The sequence below is a fragment of the Copidosoma floridanum genome, unplaced genomic scaffold (assembly GCF_036245765.1).
Source record: "Copidosoma floridanum isolate Cflo_tuat_1 unplaced genomic scaffold, Cflo_Japanese_pri ptg000030l, whole genome shotgun sequence".
Lineage (NCBI taxonomy): Eukaryota > Metazoa > Arthropoda > Insecta > Hymenoptera > Encyrtidae > Copidosoma > Copidosoma floridanum.
The window spans coordinates 24,795,631-24,811,406 of NW_028321907.1; the positions used below are offsets into that span (position 1 = coordinate 24,795,631).

Genomic DNA, 15,776 nt, shown 5'->3' on the forward strand with positions numbered 1-15,776 from the left:
TCAAAAATGTATGTACATGTATGCTTATGTATGTATGTATATTTGTATGTGATCGGTAGTGTCTTAAAGCCCTGTGGTCAAATTTTAATAATTTCGGGTTTAAACTTATTGTTTTTGCATACTTCTACCGGCTCGAAAAAGAAGTTTTAGTTTCGCACCGTATCAAGGTTGATGCTGTTTATTTTCGATTATTGACACGGTTTCTAAAAACATTTGTTATTGCTTTTAAAATTATTTTTATTTATTGCGTATAGAATAAACACTATTTTATATTTTAAATCCTTTTAAAAGGTTTTTTTTTTACTTCGAATGTACAGAATACTTTAACTTCAAGATTTGTTAATGTGTCAGAAAAACAAGTATAGATAATAAAACAAACGTATTAACACTTTTCTCTGATAAACTTTGGATCAAAAGGATTAAAATAATAAAGTGGCACGAAAAAAATAGATATGTTAGATTGTAAACGTAAATAAAATATATACTATTATGAAATCACTAGTTAACAAATTGATTCAAATTTATTGCAAAATAAAATATTTAGCGGGTATCATGGCAGGAGTGTGAGGTGCAAATATAAATATTTGGCGTGGCGGTATAAGTGCTTCTCATCACGAATACACCCTATAAACTTATTGAGAAAAACAAGCAAATTGTTCCTTGCTTGGCAGTGTGGTTGGAAAGGTCAAGATATCGTGACAGAGGCGGGTTAGTATAACCAGCCAAGAAAACTGTATTATTAAATAAAGAAGCAGACATGCGTGTATACAATGACAGTTACGAGAGCTTAGGATTTTTAATAATTTACCAATACAAACACTACATTTTTCACTAAACACTAACAGTATGTTTTTCGATAACAATTTCTTCTGATTTATATAAGAAAAATTATTATCAATAAAAATTATACCTGTGGATTTTATTTTTTATAATGATATTGCAAATAAGTGTTAAGCTACAAAGTGCAGAAAAAGAATAGGAAGTCGAAAAATACTGCTATATATTTTTTTATAGGAAAGAAGTACAAACCCATGATTTGTGCACTTCATACGCAAGGATCTTGGGTTAAAAAGCCTTGGGTTATAGTTTCAAGCAGTCATTATTCAACATCCTCCTTATTCTTGATAAAAACGACTAGAGTTTTGAATGCAGGTTATCCCCCAGGCTACTGTAACTGTATTTAGGCCCTTTATTTTTCTTGATTCACTAATCACACATTACATCTATAAACTCTACACTGGATTCACATGAATTTAAACTAATTTATATAAATTTAAACTTTTTCATATAAATTTAAACTAATACATGCGACTTGACCCTCACTTTTTTTAATTTGGTTTTAGTTTTTCTGTTTTTTTTTGTTTTTATATAAATTGTATTTAATTCTGTACCTTTATTTTTTATTCAACTTCAATTTTTCATACATTATTTCTATTGATTGATGAATTTTTCTCTTAATTTCAAATGTAAATCTATTTTTGTCAACTAATTTGTAACTTTTGCGCATTTTATATTATACTTTGTAAAATTAAAATTTGAGACCGAACGTGGTTATAACTACATAGTCTTATAAACGTTACTTACTTACTTACTTACTTACTTACTTACTTACTTACTTACTTACTTACTTACTTACTTACTTACTTACTTACTTACTTACTTACTTACTTACTTACTTACTTACTTACTTACTTACTTACTTACTTACTTACTTACTTACTTACTTACTTACTTACTTACTTACTTACTTACTTACTTACTTGTGTACTCACCTGCACGAAAATTTTGAGCAAATCTGCCGCAATCAGGAGTGCGCCGAGTCAAGACAAAAAACGCACTCGACTGATCGTCAGATTTGTGCACTTCTTGCGCAAGGATTTTGTGCACTCGCCTGCACGCTAATCTTACGCAAATCTGCTGCAAGCGGAACTGCCTCAAGTCAGCATGATAACGCACTTGACTGACCATCAGATTTGCGCACTTCTTACGCAAGAGTCTTGCGCACTCGCCTGCACCCAAATCTTGCGCAAATCTGCCACAATCAGAAGTGCGTCAAATCAAGTTAAATAACGCACTCGACTGATCGTCAGATTTGTGCACTTCTTACGCAAGAGTCTTGCTCACCTGTCGTGCATCAGAATTACGTTAGATCTTGGAAGCAGACTAGATGCAGACTTACACAATTTCGCTGTCAATGTAAATCTTGTGCAAGAAGTACGTTAGAATTGCAAAGACTGTGCTACCAGGCTGTTAGCTGGCGGCTAGTAGGCTCGGCTTGCGGGAAGAGGTAAGGAGAGATGAGTGAGGAAGACATGAGAATCTAAATGTGTGCATCGGTGATGGAAGGAGGAGAAGCTAAACCTATATGTATATGCATACAACGGGCTATATATCTATAGCAATATTTGTACACTGCTCAGATAGAAAAGAGCTGCGCATAACACTTTTCTCGCTTTTCCTCCCTGAAAGAAAGATGAGCTTTTTAAATGCAGTTGATCATTCGTTCAACTATAAAAACGAAAACATAATTGTCATGTTGTTAACAATTTTTTTTTTCATATTTAAAAAAACGAGAAGCTCAACGCAATTAACATATTATTTTGCTTTATTAATAAACGAGCGCCTTTATCCCAATAATCCAGTGCGCTCAATTGTTCTTCACTTTTATGATAAGTGAAATTATTGAATAATAAATAAAGGCATTTACCACAACGACACAGTACGCTCAAATATTTTTTGTACTAAGTAATATTATTTACTAATATACTAAACACCTTTACCCAAACGCCCCATCGCGCTGATATCTTTATTTGGTAATTTATATTTTTTCAGTATATTAGTCAATAATATTACTAAGTACAAAAAATATTTGAGCATACTGTGTCGTTGTGGTGAATGCCTTTCTTAATCATTCAATAATTTCACTTATCATAAAAGTGAAGAAAAATTGAACGCACTGGATTATTGGGATAAAGGCACTCGTTTATTAATAAAGTAAAATAATATGTTAATTGCGTTGAGCTCGTCGTTTTTTAAAAAATCAGAAAAAAAATATGTAATAACATGACAGTAATGTTTTTGTTTTTAAAATGCTTATCTTTCTTTCAGAAAGGAAAAGCGAGAAAAGTGTTACGCGCAGCTCTTTTCCGTATGAGCAGTGTACAAATATAGCTATAGATATATGGCCCGTTGTATGCTTATACATATAGGTTTAGCTTCTCCTCTCTCCATCACCGATGCACACATTTGGATTCTCATGTCTCCCTCACTCATCTCTCCTTACCTCTCCCCGCGAGCCGAGCCCAATAGAAAACGTGTGCATACTGCATGGTTCCTCTGCTGGCCAGCATTGGGTTAGGCGGATTCAATATCGGAACTTTTTCCCTAGATCGTATATGTAGCTATACGATCTAGGAAGAATATTCCGTCGAACAGACAGCACAAAGTGAAGGGGCATTGCCATAGACACGCAAGAATTAAAAATTGTAATATTAATAACACAAGTGCCTATCACCCAATGACCCACGGCGCTAACTGGCCTCTCTGTTAAATAATAAAGTATTAATTATTAACACAAGCGCCTATCACCCGATGACCCGGGGTGCTTACTGGCCACTCTGTTAAATAATAAAATATTAATTATTAACACAAACGCCTATCACCTAGTAACCCAGGGCGCTTACTGGCCTCTCTATTGAATAATAAAGTGTTAATTATTCACACAAGCGCCTATCACCCAATGTCCCGGGGTGCTTACTGGTCGCTTTATTAAATAATAAAGTATTAATTAATAGCACAAGCGCCTATCACCCGATGACCCAGGGTGCTTACTGGCCATTCTGTAAAATAATAAAATATTAATTAGTAGCACAAGCACCTATCACCCAATGTCCAAGGGTGCTTACTGGTCGCTTTATTAAATAATAAAGTATTAATTAATAGCACAAGCGCCTATCACTCGATGACCCAGGGTGCTTACTGGCCATTCTGTAAAATAATAAAATATTAATTAGTAGCACAAGCGCCTATTACACAATGACCCGGGGCGCTAACTGACTACTCTTTTATATGATAAAATACAATTTATTAACACAAGCGCCTATCGATGACCTGGGGCGCTCACTGGTCGCTTTATTAAACGATATATATTATTAATTTATAGCACAAGCTTTTGTCACCCAATGACCCAGGGCGCTTACCGGCCTCTCTAATAAATAATAAAATATCAATTAACAGCACAAGCACCTATCACCTGATGACCGTTGGGCTATTAATGAATAATATATATCTTTTAATAAAGCGAGCAGTAAGCGCCTTGGGACATCGGGTGGTAGGCGCTTGTGTTAATAATTAATACTTTATTATTTAACAGAGTGGCCAGTAAGCACCCCGGGTCATCGGGTGATAGGCGCTTGTGTTAATAATTAATACTTTATTATTTAACAGAGAGGCCAGTTAGCGCCGTGGGTCATTGGGTGATAGGCACTTGTGTTATTAATATTACAATGGCTGCGTTCACAGTGGTAGATTTAGTATAAAACTAGTGTCAGGGCTGAGCGTGTAACTTGAGCCATGTCGTAAATATAATTGGCATCGGGTCAAATATTATATTTACGACGTTTCATAAAAAGCAAAATCTTAAATTTGGTGATTTAACGTCACATGTCCCATCGTTGCTATGAAAAGGGTGTGTAGACGTGCAAAAAATACTTCGACACCGGCAAAAGGATTCGACTGGGGCCAATCGGGTGAAATATTAAATATTTGTTCAAAAGTATCTTACCACTAGGCATGCATTATCTTAAAACTCGGGCTGAATTTAAACTTGATTTGATTGTTAAGACACGTAACAGAAAAAAAAAATGTTAAAGTGTGCGATCTATTTCCTACTAGTTTGAGGGCATTCGGTGTAGGTATGCGTCTTACCTTACGGGCTCCACTAGTTAAGTAAATTGTAGCGCGCTCGCCAGGAATCGATATTAATGGCTTTTTGAGAGTTGATCGCGACCGGTGACCGGTCACAATACACTCAGAAACTCAGTAGTTCAATCGGGGAATCCGATAATCGTCGACTTCGACGAGATAAGTCAAAGTAACGTGGCGTCAACTTAACCTTTTATCCCATATTTAAAAAGTAAATGACGTAACAAGACCAATACACTTTCCGATTTATCGAATTCACCGATTGATCCCCTGTTGGGGGATCTGATCGCGATATTTCGATACAGCCTGATACTATTCTATAAATCTCGAAAATAGCGCTCTAATTGGTTAGTTCCAGTGATATTCGATGGAATACTTAGTTCAGAATAACTGACCAATCAAAGAGCTGCATCGAGTGATATCGGGCTGTACCGAAGTATCGCGATCAAAAGCACAGGGACGTAAGAAAAGCATTGGTTGATACGTATGTATGTGGGGAAGTATGAGGCACTACCGGCAGCCCAACTTTATTAATTAATAATGACGAAACTTCTTGGAGTAAAGCTATGAAAAAAATCTCATTTCAAATGCACAGTATTATAATCATGTATACTAAACATTGCCGTGTCAAACTGGTATTTGAAAATTCTTGTACGGCCATTTTTTTCGATTGACAATTGTAACCGCTACTTGTACTAAATTACTGTTATTATTATGTTCGTAATTTAGTTTTCTAGAAGAATCAGCAAAAACCATTCAGGACAATCAATTCAAAATAATTTTTTTTAATTATTCCTTGTTAGTATTAGAGACATACATGGTGACGGAGTGACCTAACCTCCACCGCATGCACCGTTTTCACACTATCTGTGAAAACGTAAGTGCATAGTGCTTGTGTATGCACGTGTATATAGATGTACTAAACAGTGCTATTCTTACGTCTTTGCATATCATGTATATGCCAATTTAAATTTGGAATCGTTATGTTGTGGTAGCCCCATAGATGCAGGGTAGAGCTGCAGGACATAATTTTCTCTATAAGCTGCTATGCTTAGTCTATCCTGGGGCTCTACAATAGTAAACGATGTATCGTCATATTGCAAAATTCCTCTCTAAAATTTCTTTAGTTTTCTCAATTTTCTCAAACCTTTTTTATTCGAAGACTTTCAAGAGAAGTTTGTGATATCGCGATATATCGTTTAAGTTGGTAGAGCCTCTTGTGACAAGTTTCGATATATCGAAAAAAATAGTTTTTTGCGATATTCCATAGACCACGCATGCGGCTTAACATAAAAAAACTAAAATCGCAAGCACAGTCTTAGGGAATATCGCACAATTTTTTAGTTTTTTCGATATATCGAAACGTGTGACAAGGCTCCTTGAGTGGTTTTGGGTATCTTAAATATATGATTTTAGCTCTGGTCTCAACTTCAACACAAAAACCTGACGTCGCGTTAACATTTAGATATCTGTTTGGACGTGACGTCAAGATTCATGGTTGGTGCTGCGACCGCAGCAAAACCCAGATACTTAAGGGTGCGTTCGATTCACATCAGGCGATCGCGTATTGATCTCTCATCGGTTAGTTACTCCCAAGTACAGTATATCTACAAATAATACTGGTACTTGTACATGAATATACCAGACTATATCCGATCAGCAATCGATACGTGACTGATACGCAACCGACTGATGTAAATCGAACGCAATCTTGGGTACCGCAATACCACCGTTACTACAGGATAGACCTTTTGCACAGCAGGATAGACTTCACACGGCAGCTTATGGAGAAATTCCATCCTGCATCACTCTATTGAGCATCATGTGACTGGGTTCGTATTCCGTAACTTGTCCAGCTTACATTTACGCTTACTACAGTAGACTCCAGTTAGCGCAAGTGTCAGCAACTAGCTAGCTATTTCATGAAGTTACCCCCGGGGTGGTATTTTGTAACGTGTCTAGCTTACATTTGCCCTAGCTAGACTAGACACACTAAACTTGACGTCATGTTACAATGCTAAAGTGAATGGTAACGTTCTATCAAAGCTAGCTAGTCTATAGTCTAGCGCTAGGCTAGCTGGTGCACGAAGTTACGGAATGCAGTCTTTGGACTTACACTGGACGTATTAGGTTATGCCACACAAGCTTATCCCCCAGATAGCGCGATCGTGCCTACGAGAATGTGGCGTCTTCAAGTGTAAGCATATATACAATGTCTACATGTATTCGTTTGTATTGGGATCGGGTTATTGAGTTATTTGGAACTCAAAATCCTAATATTGGAGTTTCAAATGTTTACCACAATGTACATGAATAGAAGGAGGCGTGGCGCTGACGTCGGAGAGCCTACTCTCGCGGAGTCTCGCAGATTCAAAAATTCAGCACCTCACGTAAAACAACATTGGTAATTGGCGCTTGAGCTTAGTTTAAATCACTATATATATATATATATATATATATATATATACATGCGCACCCTATATGTATACACGTCTATTTGCGGTACACCGTACTTCCACGTGAGGTGATGCGTCGATGTCGCGCGATGCATTAACATGCGTTTTAAATGGGATTGCTTGACGTGACAATATGGATGGGCAAAATATATATCGATGTACCGGAAGTACTGATATTTTTTCACCGATATATCTACACGTTTTGCCGTTTCATTTTGCCACCGATATATCGTAGATCGATAGATTTTCAACGGTATTAAAATGACATCACGAACAATATATTTTCGTCCATACAAACATTTAACTGTCAAGATTATTAAAAACAAGAAAAACGGTGGAAAAAATTACGCACTGCAAATATACACAGTGCGTTTTTTATCAGTTAATTATTTTTGTATGTGCTAATACTTGAAATTAAACCCAATTTCCGTGTGCATTTATATACACATCTATCGATGTATCGGAATATCGGTGTACTATTCCGATAACATCGATATGCTTCAGATATATCATTAATATATGGATATATTTTTTGAGTTTGCTCAAAGTAACTCATTGTACACTACACTTACACTGCCATCTATGCAACTCAACTAATCTATGTCTTTAAACGAATTTCGATACTTTCGACTGTATATGTGATAGTCTCCCAGTGTCCGGACACCGTTGAGACTATCATTTTTGTCAATACACTGACACTGCCATCTATGAATCTTGGGTGCTCCAACTATCTAAACAAATTTCGATACTATCGACTATATACGCGATACTCTTGCAGTGCCGACCCATCATTGAGACTATTAATTGTGTCGAGTCACTGTTGCGTCGTGTCGCGATACTCTCGCAGTGTCGAGACACTATTGACACTATCGTTTTTGTCGAGTCACTGTTGCGTCGTGTCGCGATACTCTCGCAGTGTCGAGACACTATTGACACTATCGTATTTGTCGAGTCACTGTTGCGTCGTGTCGCGATACTCTTGCAGTGTCGAGACACTATTGACACTATCGTTTTTGTCGCGTAGCTGTTGAGTCGTGTCGCGATACTCTCGCAGTGTCGAGACACTATTGACACTATCGTTTTTGTCGCGTAGCTGTTGAGTCGTGTCGCGACAATTCAACGTCGGTACCTTGGGCTACATGATGGCTCTAATAAAAAAAAAAAAAAAAAAAAAAAAAAAAAAAAAAAAAAAAAAAAAAACTAAGCACCTATATATATGTATACTTAAATACAAAGGTTAATGTTCACTAAATTCTCAAAGACGCTCCTAGCTGTCTAAATCACCAAATGCAGGAATGCCGAGAATTCTTCTGTACCGACGTTGAATTGTCGCGACATGACTCAACAGCTACGCGACAAAAACGATAGTGTCAATAGTGTCTCGACACTGCGAGAGTATCGCGACACGACTCAACAGCTACGCGACAAAAACGATAGTGTCAATAGTGTCTCGACACTGCAAGAGTATCGCGACACGACGCAACAGTGACTCGACAAAAACGATAGTGTCAATAGTGTCTCGACACTGCGAGAGTATCGCGACACGACGCAACAGTGACTCGACAAAAACGATAGTGTCAATAGTGTCTCGACACTGCGAGAGTATCGCGACACGACGCAACAGTGACTCGACACAATTAATAGTCTCAATGATGGGTCGGCACTGCAAGAGTATCGCGTATATAGTCGATAGTATCGAAATTTGTTTAGATAGTTGGAGCACCCAAGATTCATAGATGGCAGTGTCAGTGTATTGACAAAAATGATAGTCTCAACGGTGTCCGGACACTGGGAGACTATCACATATACAGTCGAAAGTATCGAAATTCGTTTAAAGACATAGATTAGTTGAGTTGCATAGATGGCAGTGTAAGTGTAGTGTACAATGAGTTACTTTGAGCAAACTCAAAAAATATATCCATATATTAATGATATATCTGAAGCATATCGATGTTATCGGAATAGTACACCGATATTCCGATACATCGATAGATGTGTATATAAATGCACACGGAAATTGGGTTTAATTTCAAGTATTAGCACATACAAAAATAATTAACTGATAAAAAACGCACTGTGTATATTTGCAGTGCGTAATTTTTTCCACCGTTTTTCTTGTTTTTAATAATCTTGACAGTTAAATGTTTGTATGGACGAAAATATATTGTTCGTGATGTCATTTTAATACCGTTGAAAATCTATCGATCTACGATATATCGGTGGCAAAATGAAACGGCAAAACGTGTAGATATATCGGTGAAAAAATATCAGTACTTCCGGTACATCGATATATATTTTGCCCATCCATATTGTCACGTCAAGCAATCCCATTTAAAACGCATGTTAATGCATCGCGCGACATCGACGCATCACCTCACGTGGAAGTACGGTGTACCGCAAATAGACGTGTATACATATAGGGTGCGCATGTATATATATATATATATATATATATATATAGTGATTTAAACTAAGCTCAAGCGCCAATTACCAATGTTGTTTTACGTGAGGTGCTGAATTTTTGAATCTGCGAGACTCCGCGAGAGTAGGCTCTCCGACGTCAGCGCCACGCCTCCTTCTATTCATGTACATTGTGGTAAACATTTGAAACTCCAATATTAGGATTTTGAGTTCCAAATAACTCAATAACCCGATCCCAATACAAACGAATACATGTAGACATTGTATATATGCTTACACTTGAAGACGCCACATTCTCGTAGGCACGATCGCGCTATCTGGGGGATAAGCTTGTGTGGCATAACCTAATACGTCCAGTGTAAGTCCAAAGACTGCATTCCGTAACTTCGTGCACCAGCTAGCCTAGCGCTAGACTATAGACTAGCTAGCTTTGATAGAACGTTACCATTCACTTTAGCATTGTAACATGACGTCAAGTTTAGTGTGTCTAGTCTAGCTAGGGCAAATGTAAGCTAGACACGTTACAAAATACCACCCCGGGGGTAACTTCATGAAATAGCTAGCTAGTTGCTGACACTTGCGCTAACTGGAGTCTACTGTAGTAAGCGTAAATGTAAGCTGGACAAGTTACGGAATACGAACCCAGTCACATGATGCTCAATAGAGTGATGCAGGATGGAATTTCTCCATAAGCTGCCGTGTGAAGTCTATCCTGCTGTGCAAAAGGTCTATCCTGTAGTAACGGTGGTATTGCGGTACCCAAGATTGCGTTCGATTTACATCAGTCGGTTGCGTATCAGTCACGTATCGATTGCTGATCGGATATAGTCTGGTATATTCATGTACAAGTACCAGTATTATTTGTAGATATACTGTACTTGGGAGTAACTAACCGATGAGAGATCAATACGCGATCGCCTGATGTGAATCGAACGCACCCTTAAGTATCTGGGTTTTGCTGCGGTCGCAGCACCAACCATGAATCTTGACGTCACGTCCAAACAGATATCTAAATGTTAACGCGACGTCAGGTTTTTGTGTTGAAGTTGAGACCAGAGCTAAAATCATATATTTAAGATACCCAAAACCACTCAAGGAGCCTTGTCACACGTTTCGATATATCGAAAAAACTAAAAAATTGTGCGATATTCCCTAAGACTGTGCTTGCGATTTTAGTTTTTTTATGTTAAGCCGCATGCGTGGTCTATGGAATATCGCAAAAAACTATTTTTTTCGATATATCGAAACTTGTCACAAGAGGCTCTACCAACTTAAACGATATATCGCGATATCACAAACTTCTCTTGAAAGTCTTCGAATAAAAAAGGTTTGAGAAAATTGAGAAAACTAAAGAAATTTTAGAGAGGAATTTTGCAATATGACGATACATCGTTTACTATTGTAGAGCCCCAGGATAGACTAAGCATAGCAGCTTATAGAGAAAATTATGTCCTGCAGCTCTACCCTGCATCTATGGGGCTACCACAACATAACGATTCCAAATTTAAATTGGCATATACATGATATGCAAAGACGTAAGAATAGCACTGTTTAGTACATCTATATACACGTGCATACACAAGCACTATGCACTTACGTTTTCACAGATAGTGTGAAAACGGTGCATGCGGTGGAGGTTAGGTCACTCCGTCACCATGTATGTCTCTAATACTAACAAGGAATAATTAAAAAAAATTATTTTGAATTGATTGTCCTGAATGGTTTTTGCTGATTCTTCTAGAAAACTAAATTACGAACATAATAATAACAGTAATTTAGTACAAGTAGCGGTTACAATTGTCAATCGAAAAAAATGGCCGTACAAGAATTTTCAAATACCAGTTTGACACGGCAATGTTTAGTATACATGATTATAATACTGTGCATTTGAAATGAGATTTTTTTCATAGCTTTACTCCAAGAAGTTTCGTCATTATTAATTAATAAAGTTGGGCTGCCGGTAGTGCCTCATACTTCCCCACATACATACGTATCAACCAATGCTTTTCTTACGTCCCTGTGCTTTTGATCGCGATACTTCGGTACAGCCCGATATCACTCGATGCAGCTCTTTGATTGGTCAGTTATTCTGAACTAAGTATTCCATCGAATATCACTGGAACTAACCAATTAGAGCGCTATTTTCGAGATTTATAGAATAGTATCAGGCTGTATCGAAATATCGCGATCAGATCCCCCAACAGGGGATCAATCGGTGAATTCGATAAATCGGAAAGTGTATTGGTCTTGTTACGTCATTTACTTTTTAAATATGGGATAAAAGGTTAAGTTGACGCCACGTTACTTTGACTTATCTCGTCGAAGTCGACGATTATCGGATTCCCCGATTGAACTACTGAGTTTCTGAGTGTATTGTGACCGGTCACCGGTCGCGATCAACTTTAAAAAAGCCATTAATATCGATTCCTGGCGAGCGCGCTACAATTTACTTAACTAGTGGAGCCCGTAAGGTAAGACGCATACCTACACCGAATGCCCTCAAACTAGTAGGAAATAGATCGCACACTTTAACATTTTTTTTTTCTGTTACGTGTCTTAACAATCAAATCAAGTTTAAATTCAGCCCGAGTTTTAAGATAATGCATGCCTAGTGGTAAGGTACTTTTGAACAAATATTTAATATTTCACCCGAATGGCCCCAGTCGAATCCTTTTGCCGGTGTCGAAGTATTTTTTGCACGTCTACACACCCTTTTCACAGCAACGATGGGACATGTGACGTTAAATCACCAAATTTAAGATTTTGCTTTTTATGAAACGTCGTAAATATAATATTTGACCCGATGCCAATTATATTTACGACATGGCTCAAGTTACACGCTCAGCCCTGACACTAGTTTTATACTAAATCTACCACTGTGAACGCAGCCAATTTTTAATTCTTGCGTGTCTATGGCAATGCCCCTTCACTCTGTGCTGTCTGCTCGACGGAACATTCTCCCTAGATCGTATAGCTATACATATGATCTAGGGAAAAAGTTCCGATATTGAATCTGCCTAACCCAACGCTGGCTGGCCACGATGGATTGGCGCTCAAATCAGCGCCGAAACATCGGCACTGGCAATCTCCCTAGCTCCCTACTTATCTCTGCCAGGGTCTGTACCATATAACTTTTCTTCGCTTTGCGGGCCTACTTACTATGTTAAACATAGGCCCGCGGAGCGAAAAGAGTTATATGGTACGGGGTACGGCTCCAGGAGTATTCCGTGATACTCCTCGGAGCGAAAGAGTCGGTGGCATATTTGGATGATTCTCAACTTCTCAAGCAAACTGTCCGTAATACCACTGTAAGAAATGTGAACTTTTTTCTGTTATGTTAACTCTGTGTATATACTATGAAAACACCCAGTATTGGTTTAAAAATTATATAGTATTGTTGCGTGTGCAAGTCATCCTAGAGTTATATTTTGTTTGTTTTCTTCATGTATGGTGGTTTGAATTTTATTGCATAGTTTTTTTAGCATTTTTTAAACACGATTCATGAGTATGTTACGAACATATTAAGTGATTAGTAGAGTTTCTGATGTACTATTACATGACTTATATTTGCGTACATAGTCTTACAGATTTTATCCAGCTACTTTTGAGGTGATCGACTGGCTTGGCTCATACTTTGTGTCAATGCAAGTAAGAATTGAAATGAACCTTGTATACTTAATGGCACACATCACAAACTTCACTTGAAAGATACATTTTTTATCAATAGGTAGCCGAAAAAGCGTTGACCTACTTTCAAGGAGCAGTCGAATTAGCTCCCTATCAGCCGAGATGGCGGCTACTCATGGCTGCGTGCTTGAGGAGGATTGGTCAGTTTCATAAAGCTTTGACTGAGTATGAAGATATACATCAGCACTTTCCAGACAATATTGAGTGTTTAAAGTTTTTAGTCAAGTTATGCTGCGATATGGGACTCAAAGAGGCTCAAGGCTATGCCATTGAGTTACGAAAACTTGAAAAGGCACATGAAAACCGTGAGCGACATGGCTCTGCAGGACTAGGAACAACCAGTGAGACTGTCTCATATTATTTAAACTATTATGTTCTGGTTCACAAATTTAAATACAAACATTTTTCTTTTTTTTTCCTTTTTGTTGAGCTGTAAACACTTACTTCTGTTACAGAGACCTTATGTTAGCCACTTTTCTATGATTTTCTATAGAACATGCTTGTAAACTTGATACTAAAAAAAATAATACTCTTACGTCTAGGTTCAAAAAGTAGTAGAACTTCATTCAGAAGTGGATCAGGCTTAAGTCTTTTGGAACAACAAGAAAGTCCTCTGAAGGAAGACAACTTACACAGTCAAGATATGCATACTAATTATAAAATAGTGAAAGCAGATTCAACTGAATTTGTTATAGATTTTAACTCACAGAGTAAATATAATTACTAATGTCAATATAATAATTAAGCATTTAAAAAATTTGCTTCAACATTTTTCCTACAGAAATAAATTATGCAGATCCTGTTGGTCCACTTCCGATTCGTCCTATGACAGCTACAGGTAAAAGAGATGATGAGTTCGACAATGAAGAGCTTGGAGCAGATCTGTTACCTGAATGAAATCATGCATATCATATTATCTCGTAATTTTTTAAGTTGAGAATCACTAATTTGGACTTTTTTTATGCTAGATTCTCAAAATGTATGATAATTTACAACACTGTAATAAACTTGTGATATAGTTATATTTTTAAAGTTACAGTATTTAAAAATGCGAACTTTGTTAATAACCGTCATTGTTTTCTTTGATAAAACTGTAATGATTCTAAGTTAAAAGATTTACTACGACAAATTCAAGAAAATATTACAATTTACAGTTCCCTATCTAACTTAATGTCATTCTTTATAATGATAAATTTGTAACATTGCTTATGTTACTTTAAAGCTGTAAGAATTAAACAAATAACATATCCTTAGATTATTTTGTTATCTGTGTATATTCGCACCAAATTCACGTAAATATTTGGATATAAGCAGAGCTGTATCCACGTTAACTTGGATGTAGGGCTTATAATATCTAAGTAAATAATGATACTATCCACACACCACTCAAGGTGTTATCTGTAATGTGTAATATCTACATATTTACGTGGATTTGGTACAAATAGACCCAGCGTTTTTTTCACTTAATCTCTTGTCAAAGCTATCAATAATTGTATTAGATTCATATGATTTTCATTTTGACAGCCAAGGCACTGATCCATAAATTTTGCGAGATGACTCCAATCGCTGAAAGGACTGTGTAAAATGATGGTAAGAATATATCTCCATAATAAGGGGTTTGATGTTTGTTGTAAAAAAAACAAGTAAGGAAAAAGCCTCTGTAAGCAAAGCCAATCATGTGTCATGAGACAATAGCGCATCTCTTTCAATGCATATGAGGGTCGAAAAACATCAACCATGGATTGCTTTCTAAGATTTCTAATGATTTTGTGGCACATCTTTGTTGATTTTCTTATGGTCACCCTCTGACACTTTCGAATCTTTTTGTTCTTCTTATTTATGGTTGCACAGTTGAAAAGAGTCATGGTTTTTTTCTAAAATACACAATACTAACAGAACCTTTCGATTTTCGATCTGACACTACAAAACAAAAATACAATGATATACAATACTTACAACACAACTTTTATGGGCAGCGTAAGTGTGTGCGTGTTTACCCAACATTTTAATTTTTAATCCGATAAAGTAACATATAGGATAGGGTTTGCATAGAATCTACCCATGAATAAGGTGGCGTACTTTAGTAGAATATACCGACGAATGACTAGCCACAAATAAGTACAACCATTTAAACCGATAAAGGTTTTTACGAATTTTACGATGCAAGCAGAGAGCATCACAGGCATAGAGATATAAGGATAGAGTGCGCTAACTATACTAATGTACGTAAGGGGGAGCGATACGGTAAAAGAAAGAGATGGTCGCCGAGTGTCCTCTCCATCTCTTTCT

General features: G+C 37.0%; 1 protein-coding gene across 1 annotated transcript in view; it reads left to right on the plus strand.

The window, feature by feature from the left end:
* nompB (intraflagellar transport protein 88-like protein nompB) overlaps nt 1-14,740 on the plus strand; it is a 730,499-nt gene extending 715,759 nt beyond the window's left edge. Inside the window, exons 12-15 of the mRNA XM_089596148.1 lie at nt 13,380-13,448; nt 13,528-13,828; nt 14,030-14,197; nt 14,269-14,740. Of these exons, the coding sequence (XP_089452274.1) occupies nt 13,380-13,448; nt 13,528-13,828; nt 14,030-14,197; nt 14,269-14,384 (654 nt within the window). The 3' untranslated portion in view covers nt 14,385-14,740. The remainder of the gene's footprint in view (nt 1-13,379; nt 13,449-13,527; nt 13,829-14,029; nt 14,198-14,268) is intronic.
* The last annotated feature ends 1,036 nt before the right edge of the window (nt 14,741-15,776 follow it).